General features: G+C 44.5%; 1 protein-coding gene across 2 annotated transcripts in view; it reads left to right on the top strand.

The window, feature by feature from the left end:
- cnbd1 (cyclic nucleotide binding domain containing 1) overlaps window positions 1–14,365 on the top strand; it is a 222,977-nt gene that overhangs the window by 21,636 nt on the left and 186,976 nt on the right. For both annotated transcript variants that reach the window (XM_068030845.1, XM_068030844.1), the window contains exon 3: window positions 9,244–9,354. In XM_068030845.1, coding sequence (XP_067886946.1) covers window positions 9,244–9,354 — 111 coding nt within the window. The remainder of the gene's footprint in view (window positions 1–9,243; window positions 9,355–14,365) is intronic.

The raw sequence follows: 14,365 nt of genomic DNA, 5'->3' as shown, positions 1-14,365 counted from the left end.
TTCCCCAAGGGAAACCTTTCCCTAGTCACTTCCAAAAACCTGAAAAGGATAGCAGGTGGAAGGGTGACAGGACGATAAACAACCATGGGTCACATGGGATAGCTGGAAACACAGGGGACCCTCCTCAGGTTAAAAAGGATGGCGCTGAGAACAGGAGTGCTGCCCAAAAGTCTGTGTATTTCCATTGTTACAAGGCAGGTCACCTTCAAGCTGACTACTGGAACTTTTGAGGAAAACCCGTAGCATTAATCAGGATACACCAGAACGGTGCAGCAAAAGGGACCCTGATAGAAAGCACAGCAGACCCCCAAGATGTGGCTCGTACTGCAGCAGTAAGACCCAATAAATGTTCTGCTGCGAGTGCGGGAAAACTTAACAAAATCCCTGAGAGTCACCAGGATTTTGTGTCCAAAGGAAAAGTGCCCCCTACCCCTTGAGCTTTTTTTTATTTGTTCATGGGATGTGGACGTCGCTGACTAGGCCAGCATTTATTGCCCATCCCTAATTGCCCTTGAACTGAGTGGCCATTTCAGAGGGCATTTTAAGAGTCAACCACATTGCTATGGATCTGGAGTCACATGTAGGCTAGACCAGGTAAGGACAGCAGATTTCCTTCCCTAAAGGACATTAGTGAACAAGATGGGTTTTTACAAAAATCGACAGTGGCTTCATGGCCACACTAGACTAGCTTTTTAATTCCAGATTTTATTAATTGAATTCAAATTTCACCATCTGCTGTGGTGGGATTCGAACCCATGTCCCCAGAGCATTAGCCTGGGCCTCTGGTCTACCAGTCCAGTGACATTACCACTACGCTACCGCCTCCCTGTGCAGCAAGTGAGGCAAGTAATCCCATAGTCATACCTATGGATACAGGGGCCACCCAATCACTTCTGCTGGGAAAAGGCATGACCTTTCCCCCAGAGAGTGCATTGAATACATTAGTAAACGGTATCAGCGGAAGGTATATGCCTATACCCTTATAACGGATGCACCTGGAGTGCGACTTCATTTCAGGACCGGTTACCGTAGGGATTGACCCTAGTTTACTTGTGGACGGGGTCGACCTGTTCCTTGGTAATAATCCGGCAAGCATGAATGTGGTAGCTTCCCCACTGGTCTTAGAGAAGTCGAGTGAGGTCAGGGAGACAAAGCAATTACAGGAGAAGGTCCTTGTAATTTTCTCTGACTGTGTGGTGACCCAGTCCGTGGCCAAACAAGCTCCATCAGAGGAGGTTGAACTGGCACTGCAGATGGATGACCCTGCTGTCTGGTTATCCAAATCCTTTGGGAATTTAGAAGAACTAAAGAAAGTGTAATGCAGGTTTTCCTTGGTTGAGGCTCAGCAAGCTGACCCAGTGTTAAAAAAGTTAGCGCAGACTACCCAAACTAAAGCTGAAGCAAAGGGAGTTTCAGAGTGCTAGTATTTAAAGAATGAGGTGCAGATGACAAAGTGGAGACCTCCTCACAGACCTGCGGATGAAGAGTGGACAGTGGTCTGCCAGGTAGTGGTGCTGCCGAGGTACCGTAGGCAAATATTGAGAATAGCCCACGAAATTCCAATAGCTAGACACGTCAGTATCCGAAAAACTCAAGCCCACATATGACAGCATTTTTAATGGCCACAACTCCGCAAGGATATGGTGGAGTTCTGTAAAACTTGCCACACGTGCCAGGTTGTGGGGAAGCCTCAACCTGCAATAAAACCTGCTCCCCTAATTCCGATACCGGCTTTGGGGGAGCCATTCATTAGAGTGCTGGTAGATTGTGTGAGGCCCCTGCAGAAAACAAGAAGGGGCTTTTCACCATTATGGATGTGACTACCTGATTTCCAGAGGCCATTCCCCTAAGAACTATCTCTGCCAAGGTAGTGGTGGAAGGGCTAACCCAGTGCTTCACCTGATATGGGCTGCCTGCTGAGATCCAGTTGGACCAGGGCACGAATTTCATGTCCAGTATTTTTCAAAAGGTCATGGGTAATTTGGGCATACCCCAGCTAAAGTCCTCAGCCTACCACCCACAGTCTCAAGGGTCTTTGGAACGGTACCACCAGACCCTAAAGACAATGATCAGGGCATACTGCAATGAGTACCCCCATGACTGGGACAAAGGGCCGTGATTTCTTCTGTTTGCTAGCTGGGACTCACCCAATGAGTCCACTGGCATTAGTCCCTTTGAATTAGTTTATGGAAACGAGGTGAGACGTCCTCTTAAACTAATCAAGGAGAGGTGTTTGGGACACAGGGATGAGCCTTCAATGTTCGACTACATCTCCAAGTTCCCGGAGCGACTCACGAAAGCCTGTGCAGTAGCTCATGATCACCTAAAACCCTCCCAGACAGCTAGGAAAAAGCAGGCAGATAAATATGCCAAGGTCAGAATATTGCAGCCCGGAGACCCTGTGTTGGTGCTACTACCAGTACAGGGTGAACCACTGAAAGCCCTGTTCAGTGGCCCTTATAAAGTTGTAAAGAGGATTAGCAAAGTGAATTATTTAAATGACACCCCCAAACAGTAGGAAAAAGCAAAGGCTGTACCACATCGATATGTGAAAGCAGCATCACAGCTGGGAAGGGGACAAGCAAGCACAAGTCTGTCAAGCAGTCAGAAAAGAGGAGGGCGAAAGGGACAGTAAGGACGAGTTAGAGGGAGGCCTGGAAGATTCCCAAATCGAACGTCCTACCGTCCAGTTAACTGACAACGCGAAATTTTAGGGAAATTAGACACCGTACTCTCCTATTTAAATGCAGAACAGAGAGGAGACCTAAAAAGGCTGCTCACAGCATTTAAAGAGATCCGCAGGGATAAACCAAGATGCACAACTCTAACCGTATACAATGTGGATGTGGAAGAAACCCCTCCCATAAAGCAAAATCCCTATTGCCTAAGTCCCAGGAAACTGACCCAGGTTTGGGAGAAAATTCAGTACATGCTAGAGCAAAAGCTGATTGAGCCCAGTCAGAGCAGCTGGAGCTCCCCTTTGTGCTTCTGCCCAAGCCGGATGGCTCAACAAGGCTCCCCATTGATTACAGAAAGATTAATACATTGACCAGAGCTGACTCCTACCCAATTTCCTGCCTGGAAGACCATATTTATAGAGTAGGAAATGCCACCTATGTAACCAAAATAGACTTGTTAAAATGATACTGGCATGTTCCCTTCACCACTCGAGCTAAAGAGATCGCTGCTTTTGTCACCCCAAGATGGCTTATTGCAGTGCCGAGTGATGTCCTTTGGATTAAGAAATGCCCCAGCCATCTTCCAAAGGTTGATGAACCAGGTAATTGCTGGCCTACCCAACTGTGTAATGTACCTGGATGATTTATTAGTATACAATGACACATGGTGGGGTGGGGGGGGCGCCTCGAAGAGTTAGAAACCCTCTTCCGAAGGTTACTGTTGGCTGACCTGGTGGTAAATCTTGCAAAGATCGAGTTCGCTAAAGCTCAGGTAACCTACCTAGGGCATGTTTTGGGTCAAGGGCGAGTGCTGCACAGAGCAACAAAGGTACAGGTATTGATAAATTTTCTTGACCCCATGACCAAATGGGAAATACTGTGATATTTGGGGATGTGTGGGTTTTACCACAAGTTCGTTCCAAACTTCAGCATTGTAGCTGCCCCACTGTCAAATTTATTACAGAAAAGAGCATAAGTAGTGTGGTCAGGGAGGTGCCAAACAGATTTTGAGAGGCTGGAAGCCATCTTAACCAACGAACCAATGCTGGCAGCTCCAAACTTTAGCAAACCATTTAAAGTGGCAGTTGATGCTAATGACCTAGGGGTAGGTGCCATCCTCCTCCATGATGGTGAGTCAGGTCTTGAGAGACCAGATGGGTATTTCTCCAAAAGGTCACACAGACATTAAAGGAGATACTCTACTGTGGGGAAGGAATCTCTGAGACTGTTGCTGGCTCTCTAGCACTTTGAGGGATATTTCCAAGATGGATATAGGGAGACCGTAGTCTATACCGACCACAACCCTTTGACAAAACCCAGAATGTAAGGCTATTTTGATGGAGCTTGCTTTTGCAACCCTACCACCTAAATATTACCCACATTGCAGGAAAAACAATGTAATAGCTGATGTTTTGTCCAGAGTTTAACTCGGCACCGAATCATCCTGGATAAAAATAAAACAGAGCATAGCTACAGCAGTGTGAGATTGATAAGTGAGTGCTTGAGGATGTTTACAGTTTTTAAAAATTTTTACAACTTTATATTGAAATACTGCTGTTGTCGCGTTTCATTTTGCTTGGAGTGGAGGTGTCATGAAAATCTGCTATGCTGAATGAAACCTGGATTAAATTTTTAAAAAAGCAAAAAGGAACAGGTAAAAGGTGATATTAGTCGCAGCTAAGATGGCCAGCCTAATATGCATCACTATATTCCACATTCCAATGCATCGAGATGGAGACAAGTCCCCTCAAAAACAATGGCCTGGGGAATTTCAGTGAACTACCTATACTGCTCCCATTAGCAAGACATTAAGGCAATCACTTGGGACAATAAACTGTGGAGAGAAACGGCTCAAACCTAATCACTTGAACAATAGGACCCTGGTTGAGAGAAGGAAATTCCTAGACATAAACTGATTAAGTTGCAAGAGAAATAGCCATCATGTTGAATCACTGGGTGACGTTCATGTGACAGGCCTGCCATTTGTGTGTTTAAGCTGGTGTTTTCTCTGAGCGACCATACAAACAGCTAGACACTGACAAGAGAAGACCCAAGTGGGGTCCTTCCTCCCTCTTTCTCTCCAGTCCACCTTGCAAGCTTCGTACCCTGCCTGCTGGCTGCAACCACCTAGGCCTATCACTGCTGTAGACAGAGACCTCATGAGGGAAATCATCTGCATCGCTGTCTCCAGGAGAACCACCGAATCAGCTGACCACATCGGCAAACCAAAAGCCTCAGGACCGCTGATTTCAGCCGGAAGGCGACCGAGTCACCAACTTACACAGACTGTATACCCCTTTTTATTGTTCTGGACTCTAACCTATCCTTCTCTACTCTGTACCATATTTGTGTGGGTATGTGAATCTCAAGTGCATGTATGTGAAAGTTGGAGTGTAGTTTTTTATTTTACTTGGATCAATTTAAGTACAATAAAGCTAACCTCTTCCTTTGTTAAACTCAAGAAAGCCTGTCCGATTGCTTCTTTTTATGATCATAGCATGCAAATAGTGAAACACTCACTGAATTGGCAAATATATCCACTTTAAAAAAAGTAAACCTGTTGCAGTCCACCAAGGAGAGGAACAAGAGGGGAGCCCTTTGACCCCTCTTCACCTGTTCATAACGATCCCTAATCTTCTATACTCAGAGGAATACAAGCCTAGTCAATGCAGACTGTCCTCTAATACCTTTTAGACATGGCAAAATTCTAGTGGATCAATGCTACACCCCCTCTAAGGTGATTATATCCTTCCTGAGGTACCGTGTCCAGAAACAAGTGCAATATGCTACATGTTGTCTAACCACAGGTTTGTACAATGGTGCCATATCTTCCACCTATTTCTATTCCAGTCCCCTTAAGATAAAAGCTAACATTCCATTAGCCTTTTTAGTTATTCTTTGTACCTGTCCACTTGTTTTTAGTGATTTTTGTACATGGGCCTGGAGATATAGGGGTACGGTAGTATAGTGGTTATGTTACTGGATGAGTGCTCCAGAGGTTTGGGCTAATGACTAGAAGACATACTTTCAAATTCCACACGAGCACCTGAGGAATTTAAACTTAATTAATTAAAAAGATTGGATAAAAAGCTAGATGTAGTAATGGTGTTCATGAAACTACCAGATTGTCGTATAATGCCATCTGGTTCACTAATGTCCTTTAGGGCAAGTGCTCTCAATCATTTTGCTTCCGTGGGCCCTCTCCCCTGTAACACAAGTATTTTTTCAGTATAAAAATTAGTTTTACAACTAAACATATTTATTATTATTTTTGCTTTATTTACTTAATGTGAAACTTATTGCTGGTGCCTTTCAATAATTCTAACAAGACGTGAAGATCTGAACTCCTAGATATGCAGTAGAAAGACTTCCTCTGCTCCATTCACCAGATCCAAATCAAGTTATGAAGTTGATTTCAGGCAAAAAAGGGAACTTGTTTCACGGAGGAAAGACTCTGGGCAAAAGCAAACTGTGATAGGATAACTGAGAGGGAGAATCAATTCCAAGGTAAGAATACCTCTATGGGGCTGTGTATTTCCCATGTCGAAGTTGGTAGTGAGTGAGCCTGGTAACTGGCACTGGATTTAAACAGTGAGAACATCAAGGTGGCTGCCACCCTATCATCAGCTTTTTATCCAACCTTATTTAATTAATTAAGCCCACCCACCATACTGAAGGGAGTTGCCTTATCTTCTGGCTATAGGGAAATCTCTGAGACTTGGGAGGATAGCTGCTGGAGCCATTACCTGGAGACTGAACCAGTGAGAACCATCCCAGTGCTGGGCAAACTCCAGTGGGACACTTGGACAAATTTGGGGGTCCATGACCCTTGATTCTGTCAACATACACCTAAACATTGCAGTCAAGTCAATACAGTCTGTCTTCTTGTACTTCTTTCAATGTAATATACTGTATTCGCTGCTCACAATGTGGTCTCCTCTACATTGGGGAGACCAAGCGCAGACTGGGTGACCGCTTTGCGGAACATCTCCGCTCAGTCCGCAAGCAGGACTCTGAGCTTCCGGTTGCTTACCATTTCAACACTCCCCCATGCTCACGTCTCTGTCCTGGGATTGCTGCAGTGTTCCAGTGAACATCAACGCAAGCTCGAGGAACAGCATCTCATCTACCGATTAGGCACACTACAGCCTGCCGGACTGAACATTGAGTTCAATAATTTCGGAGCATGACAGCCCCCCATTTTACTTTCATTTTTAGCTGTTTTTTCTTTTTCCTTTTTTACAACCTTTTTTTTGCATTTATTTCATTTCATCTTAGTTTGTTCAGTTTGCTTACCCACTGTTTTTTTTCATGTTTGCACTTGCTGCTGTTCAATATTCAGTCCGTTAACACCTTATCTGTACTAATGCTTTGTCTTTCAACACACCATTAACATATTGTTTGCCTTTGCTCCATGACCTTTTGGTCAGCTATGTGGCCTGGTCCAATCTAGACCTCCTTTGTTATCTCTTGCCCCACCCCCACCTCACTTGCTTATAACCTGTGACATTTTTAATATGTGTCAGTTCCGGAGAAGGGTCACTGAGTCGAAACGTTAACTCTGCTTCTCTTTCCACAGATGCTGCCAGACCTGCTGAGGGGTTCCAGCATTTCTTGTTTTTAATGCAGTCTGTCTGTCAGGGATAGAGTTTCCATTCCATATCTGGATAATGTTTTGTTTCTTGACACTAATTCACTGGAACGGTTGATCTCTCAGTTGCCCTTTCCCCATTCTGCTCTGCCACTGCACAGTCTGGCTCTAAATGAGTCTATTGGTGTCTTTAACTGTCACAGTTCCTGGAAGGATCTGAGGAGTTTGAATTCTTGCTTTACTCCCCTTCAACATGTTTGCTTTCTTTGTATGGAGCTGCCCTAAGTAGGACATTACATTTGATATTGATTCTAAGGGGTCACTCTTGTTTACCTTTTTTTGTATTTGGGAGATTGAACAGTTGTGTGAAAGAGATTTTCATTACCCCTTGACTGTATATTCCAATGTTTTATTGTGGATATTTTGCAACAGAGGCAGAAAGTATTAGGTGTGACTTTGAGAAACACAGTATAAATGGATGAACCTGAGCGACAGTTTAATCTGCTTCTTCTTGTTCACCAGGCCCAATCATATAGGCTTCCAACTGAACGGAAATTGTCTGTGGATTGGTTCTCTACTCCTGTGTAGTTCAGGGCAAGGAATGCTCGGGGTCTCTGTAAAGTGAATAAACCCGAGACTGAAACTATGCACAATGTAAGATTATTATAGTTGCGGTTCCTGGCAGAGCCAAAGGGTGGGACCACTATTCTGGGTCTGATCGCATGTTAAGCACCAGCTTCACTTAACCCTTTCTTAGCAGATCCCTTCTCGTGGACCCCACTTGAGATCCCCTGCTTTAGGGAAGAAAATCTGCTGTCCTTACCTGGTCTGGCTCATATGTGACTCCAGACCCACAGTGATGTGATTGACTCTTAACTGCCCAATGAAATGGCTTAGCAAGCCACACAGCTGTATGCAAGAATGTGGCTCAACAACACATTCTCAAGGGCAATTGGGGATAGGCAATAAATGCTGGCTTTGCCAGTAATGCCCACAGCCCATGAATGAATAGAAAAAAAATCTTCGCTCCTCCACAGTTCCTTGCTTCTCACCATTTGGAAAATATCTGATCTATCTTTCATAGGTTGAAAGTGGATGGCTCACACTGAACTCCATTTGACACATTTAATCTTGCTGAACGTCAACCCAGAATTTAGAGCAAGAACTTCATTCTCCACTTGCTGGATTTGTCTGAAGTCAGGGCTTGAACTCTGCATCTTCTGACTCAGTGGTAGGAATGCTATCACTAAGCCAAAGGATTTACTCTAGAAAGAGCTTGCATATATTGTAGCACCTGCCATAAACTCAGGCTGTCCCAAAGCACTTTACAATCAAGTTTAGTCACTGTTTTAATGTAAGAAATGCAGCAGATGGGGCCTAGGATTTCAGGTCTCATATGAAAGATGGCACTTTCAACAGTGCCTCAAATTTTGTGCCCAAGTCTCTGGAGTGGGACTTGAACACAAAGCCTTCTGCCTCAGGGGAGAGAGTGCAACCACTGAGACACCTCCAAATTATTTCTGCAGATTTCTGAGCAGATGATGAAAGAGTTGAAAATTCCCATATAAAGCCTGGCATTTTCAATGGAGGAACACGGGCAGACTAGCTGAGAAGTACGGAAATTTGAAGAAAATCTTGGAAGCTGAAACCTGATTGACAGCTAGTCAATAACACTATGGTTCTTTTAATGTGACAGTCTTGGCCTTTCTTTGTAGATATGAATAGACTACTGTTATAGAATGTATAAATTTATAATCAATTAAATAGGAATAAGGCTGGTGATTAATTTGTTGTACTTGATTACAGAAATGGCTCTCTGCTCATTTTCCATAAATTTCCTTATAATAAACCAAATAATTGTACGTTGTTTTAATTCATACTGATTAATTGAAAAATGAAGACTTGTTATATTTGTTTCAGATAGAAATAATGAAAGCGTCATAACATCTATTGTTTTATTTACTTCATTTTTAGGGATAATCCTCAGACTACACCTGAGGCCCACCATCTGTTCCTACAGCTATATGGAAGTATATTCATCCAACCAAAACCTGTGCTACCCAAGATTCCTGAACTAAGAGTGAGGTGAGAAATCTAAAACTGTCTTGCAATCAGCACCAGTAGGACGAGGGCAAAAATGTATAATTTAAAAAAAGGTAAACTTCTAAGAAATGAAGGCTGAATTGAAACAGATAAACTGCTGACGTATATCTTTAACTGAGGAAAATAAAACACATAAATTATAATGTTGTTTGAGCAAGATCAGTAGACTTTTTTAAATATTCGTTCATGGAATGTGGGTATTGCTCACAGGGCCAGTTTTTATTGCCTGTGTGTAATTGCTGTTGAGAAAGTGGTGAGCCACCTTCTTGAACCGTTGCAGTCCTTCTGATGTAGGGTACAACCATAGTGATTTTAGTGAGGGAGTTCCAGGATTTTGACCCAGCGACAGTGAAGGAATGGCCATATAGTTCCAAGTCAGGATGGTGTGTGACTTGTAGGGGAACTTGCAGGTGGTGGTATTCCCATGCGTCTGTTGTCCTTGTTCATCTAGGTGGTAGAGGGCATGGGTTTGGAAGGTGCTGTCAAAGGAACCTTGGCAAGTTGCTGCAGTGCATCTTGTAGATAGTACACACTGCTGCCACTGTGGGCTGGTGGTGATTTTTGGGGTGCTGACCAAGCGGACTGCTTTGGCTTGGATGGTGTTGAGCTTCTTGAGTGTTATTGGAGCCACACTCATCCAGGCCAATAGAGAATATTCCATCACAATCCTGACTTGTGCCTTGTAGATGGTGGACAGACTTTGGGGAGTCAGGAGGTGAATTACTGGCTGTAGAATTCCCAGCCTTTGATCTGCTCTTGTAGCCACAGTATTTATATGGTTGGTCCAGTTAAGTTTCTGGTCAATGGTAACCCCCAGCATGTTGAATGTGGGAGATTCGCATTGGTAGTGCCATTGAACATCAAGGGGAGATGGTTAGATTCTCTCTTGCTAGAGATGGTTGTTGTCTGGCACTTGTGTGGTGCAAATGTTACTTGCAACTTATTAGCTTAAGCCTAAATGTTGTCCAGGTCTTGCTACATGTGGGCATGGATTGCTTTAGTATCAGGCAAGTTGCGAATGGTATTGAACACTGTGCAGTCATCAGTGAACATCCCTACTTCTGATCTTATGATGGAGAGAAGATCATTGATGAAGGAGCTGAAGATGGTTGGGTCTAGGACACTACGAACCTTGCCTACAGCGATGTTATAGGGCTGAGATGATTGACCTCCAACAACGACGACCATCTTCCTTTGTGCTAGGCATGACTCCAACCAGTTTTCTCCCTGATCCTTATTGACTTCAATTTTGCTAGGACTCCTTGATGCCACACTCAGTCAAATGCTACCTTGACGTCAAGGTCAGTCACCCTCACCTCAACTCTGAAATTCAACTCTTTTGTCCAGGTTGAGACAAAAGCTGTAATGAGGTCTGGACTCATACAGAACATGCACCAGCTCAGATAGTCATATCTCGTAGGATTGGTAAGGATTTTCACCTGGTGAGCAGGAGCAGATGATGAAGACAGGGACAGCAGTGAAGTGTCTGTGTTGGAGGCTGCAGGACACTCCAAGGTCACAGAATACAGCTTGGACACACAGTGTGAAGCTGAGAGTTTGGTGAGTAAGGGAGTTTGGTGAAGAGGTGAAGGAGGTTCTATCTTTTACAGCATCCAGTAGTTGGTAAATTTTCTTCCTTTGTCTCCATGCTAGGAGAGTGCAACCTAACTTGTAAGCCGATTGGTCAGTGAGTATCCACTGTAAGGGACTATGTGTAATTAGCTGCCTAATAGAAAAATGTAAAAGTTCTAATAACCCTTAACTACCTACAGGAGCACCAGGAGAAGGAGCTGATTGGTGAGTGAGGGTCTGAAAGTCTACATCCAATGAGCAACCAGTTTAAAAATAAGGTTAAGGTATGGCAGAGCAGCTTGGCTGAGTGAAATGTGCCTCCTGTGGTGTGTGGGAAGCCGTGGACTCTTCAAATGGCCTTAATGAATATGTCTGCAGGAAGTGTCAACAGCTGCAGAAACTTGAGCTCTGTGTTCTGGAACTTGAGTGGCAGCCGGAGTCACTGTGGTGCATCTGCGAGGCTGTGGACTACATGGATAGCACATTTAGAGAGAGGTGAGGGAGGTGGTCACACCGCAGGTTCGGAACATTCAGGCAGAGAGGGAATGGGTGACCACCAGAAAGTCTAGGAGGTCCAGGCAGTGCAGGAGTCCTCTGAATCTATCTCGCTCATGAACTGGTTTTCAATTTTTGTCACTGGTGAGGGCGACAGTTCCTCAGAGGTGTGTAGCAAGAGCTGAATTCAGGGCACCATGGGTGGCTCAGCTGCACGGGCGGGAAGGAAGAAGAGTGTAGGAGAAACAGTGGTAGGGGATTTGATAGTTAGGGAAACAGACAGGCGTTTCTGAGGCTGTAAACATGACTCCAGGATGGTATGTTACCTCCCTGGTGCCAGGGTCACCCAGTGCCACGCAGGTTAGAGCTGATGAATATGTGGCTGGAGAAATGGTGCAGGGTGGGGGTATTGAAACCGGTTCTGGGGGAAGTGGCCAAATGGTTTTCACCTCAATAGGGCCAGGACCAATATCCTTGCCAGGAGGTTTGCTAGTGCTGCTGGCAGGTGTGTGGGAACTTGTGAATAGACTCAGATGGGGCAAAATCAGAAATGGAAATGGAAGGCAGAAAATTATTAAGTGAGTCTGGAAAGCAGAGGGTGGGACAGCCAAATCTAGAGTCCCCGGATGTCAGGGAGCATGGGCTGGTTGGGTACGTTGCAATATGATATTGATATATGAATTTCAATGCCAATGTGATGCTAGGTAAATAGGCCGTACGTCCCAAAGACTGGTGGATTGTATCAAACAACATGTCCCTTCTGCTGTCGCAATGGGCAAGGTACTGGCTGTATTCAACCAGCCCGTGCTTGCAAAACTCAAAACACAGTGTCCAACATTAGATGTGATTCCATGATTGGACAACATCTGCTAAATAATCCACAGTGTGCTAAGAATTACGCTGACAACCAATTTAAGATCGTCAGTAGGGCTCACAGTTTGGCGCATTTGCGCATACTAGAAGCTATATTTGCTGGTTTATTCCTCAGGGCAATGCCTTGACCAATCAGAGTCAAGGTGCCTGGTTTAAATTTTAAACAAAGCTTGGCAGTTAACTGTCAGTCACCGGAAACTGGTGCATTCACCATGACAATGCCTCTGCTAATTTGAGTTCACTTGCCAACCAATCAGCACTCTCTTCTCATGCAGTTTTCCCTTATATTTGTTATTCTTGCGATTGTCCTGATGAGTGCAAGATGAAAAGCTTCGACAACATGTCTCTATTTTCAGCAATACTCAAGTTCACGGTGTATGGGTAACATATTGGCATGGATAGAGGATTGGTTAGCTAACATGAAGCAGAGCGTAGGGATAAATAGGTCATTTTTGGTTTGACAGGATATGACTAGTGGTGTGCCATAGGGATCAGTGCTGGGGCCTCAACGATTTACAATCTACATCAATGACTTGAATGAAGGGACCGAATGTATGGTAAATAAATTTGCAGATGACACAAAGATAGGTTGGAAGGTAAGTTGCCAAGAGGGCATAAAGCATCTACAAAGGGTTACAGATAGGTTAAGTAAGTGGGCAAAAATTTGGCAGCTGCCGTTTAATGTGAGAAAATGTGAACTTGTCCACTTTTGCAGGAAGAATAGACAAGTAGAATATTATTTAAATAGAGAAAGATTGCAGAAATCGGTGGTATAGAGGGATCTGGGTGTCCTCGTGCATAGAACATAGAACATAGAACATAGAACATACAGCACAGAACAGGCCCTTCGGCCCACAATGTTGTGCCGATCCTTTGTCCTCTGTCAAGGACAATTTAATCTATACCCCATCATTCTCCTTTATCCATATACCTATCCAAAAGCCTTTTGAAAGTCCCTAAAGTTTCTGACTCAACAACTTCCCCGGGCAAGGCATTCCATGCCTCGACCACTCTCTGGGTAAAGAACCTTCCCCTGACATCCCCCTTATATCTCCCACCCTTCACCTTAAATTTATGACCCCTTGTAACGCTTTGCTCCACCCGGGGAAAAAGTTTCTGACTGTCTACCCTATCTATTCCCCTGATCATCTTATAAACCTCTATCATGTCACCCCTCATCCTTCTCCTTTCTAATGAGAAGAGGCCTAGAATGTTCAGCCTTTCCTCGTAAGACTTATTCTCCATTCCAGGCAACATCCTGGTAAATCTCCTCTGCACCCTCTCCAAGGCTTCCACATCCTTCCTAAAATGAGGCGACCAGAACTGCACACAGTACTCCAAATGAGGCCTTACCAAGGTCCTGTACAGCTGCATCATCACCTCACGGCTCTTAAATTCAATCCCTCTGCTAATGAACGCTAACACCCCATATGCCTTCTTCACAGCCCTATCCACTTGAGTTGCAACTTTCAATGATCTATGCACATAGACCCCAAGGTCTCTCTGCTCCTCCACATGCCCAAGAACCCTACCGTTAACCCAGTATTTTGCATTCATGTTTGTCCTTCCAAAATGGACGACCTCACACTTTTCAGGGTTAAACTCCATCTGCCACTTTTCAGCCCAGCACTGCAACCTATCCAAGTCCCTTTGCAGACGACAATAGCCCTCCTCGGTATCCACAACTCCACCAACCTTTGTATCATCTGCAAATTTACTGACCCACCCTTCGACGTCCTCATCCAAGTCGTTAATAAAAATCACAAAGAGGAGAGGACCCAGAACTGATCCCTGCGGCACGCCACTGGTAACTGGGCTCCAGGCTGAGTATTTACCATCTAAGACCACTCTCTGCCTTCTATCAGTTAGCCAATTCTTAATCCAACTGGCCACATTCCCCACTATCCCATGCCTCCTGACTTTCTCCATAAGTCTACCATGGGGGACCTTATCAAATGCCTTACTAAAATCCATGTACACCACATCCACTGGTTTACCCTCATCCACTTGCTTGGTCACCTGCTCAAAGAATTCAATCAGGCTTGTGAGGCAA

The sequence above is a fragment of the Heterodontus francisci genome, chromosome 5 (genome assembly GCF_036365525.1).
Source record: "Heterodontus francisci isolate sHetFra1 chromosome 5, sHetFra1.hap1, whole genome shotgun sequence".
NCBI classification, from domain to species: Eukaryota; Metazoa; Chordata; class Chondrichthyes; order Heterodontiformes; family Heterodontidae; genus Heterodontus; species Heterodontus francisci.
Note: the sequence above shows the minus strand (reverse complement) of the source record. Positions and strands in the feature narration are given on the sequence as shown.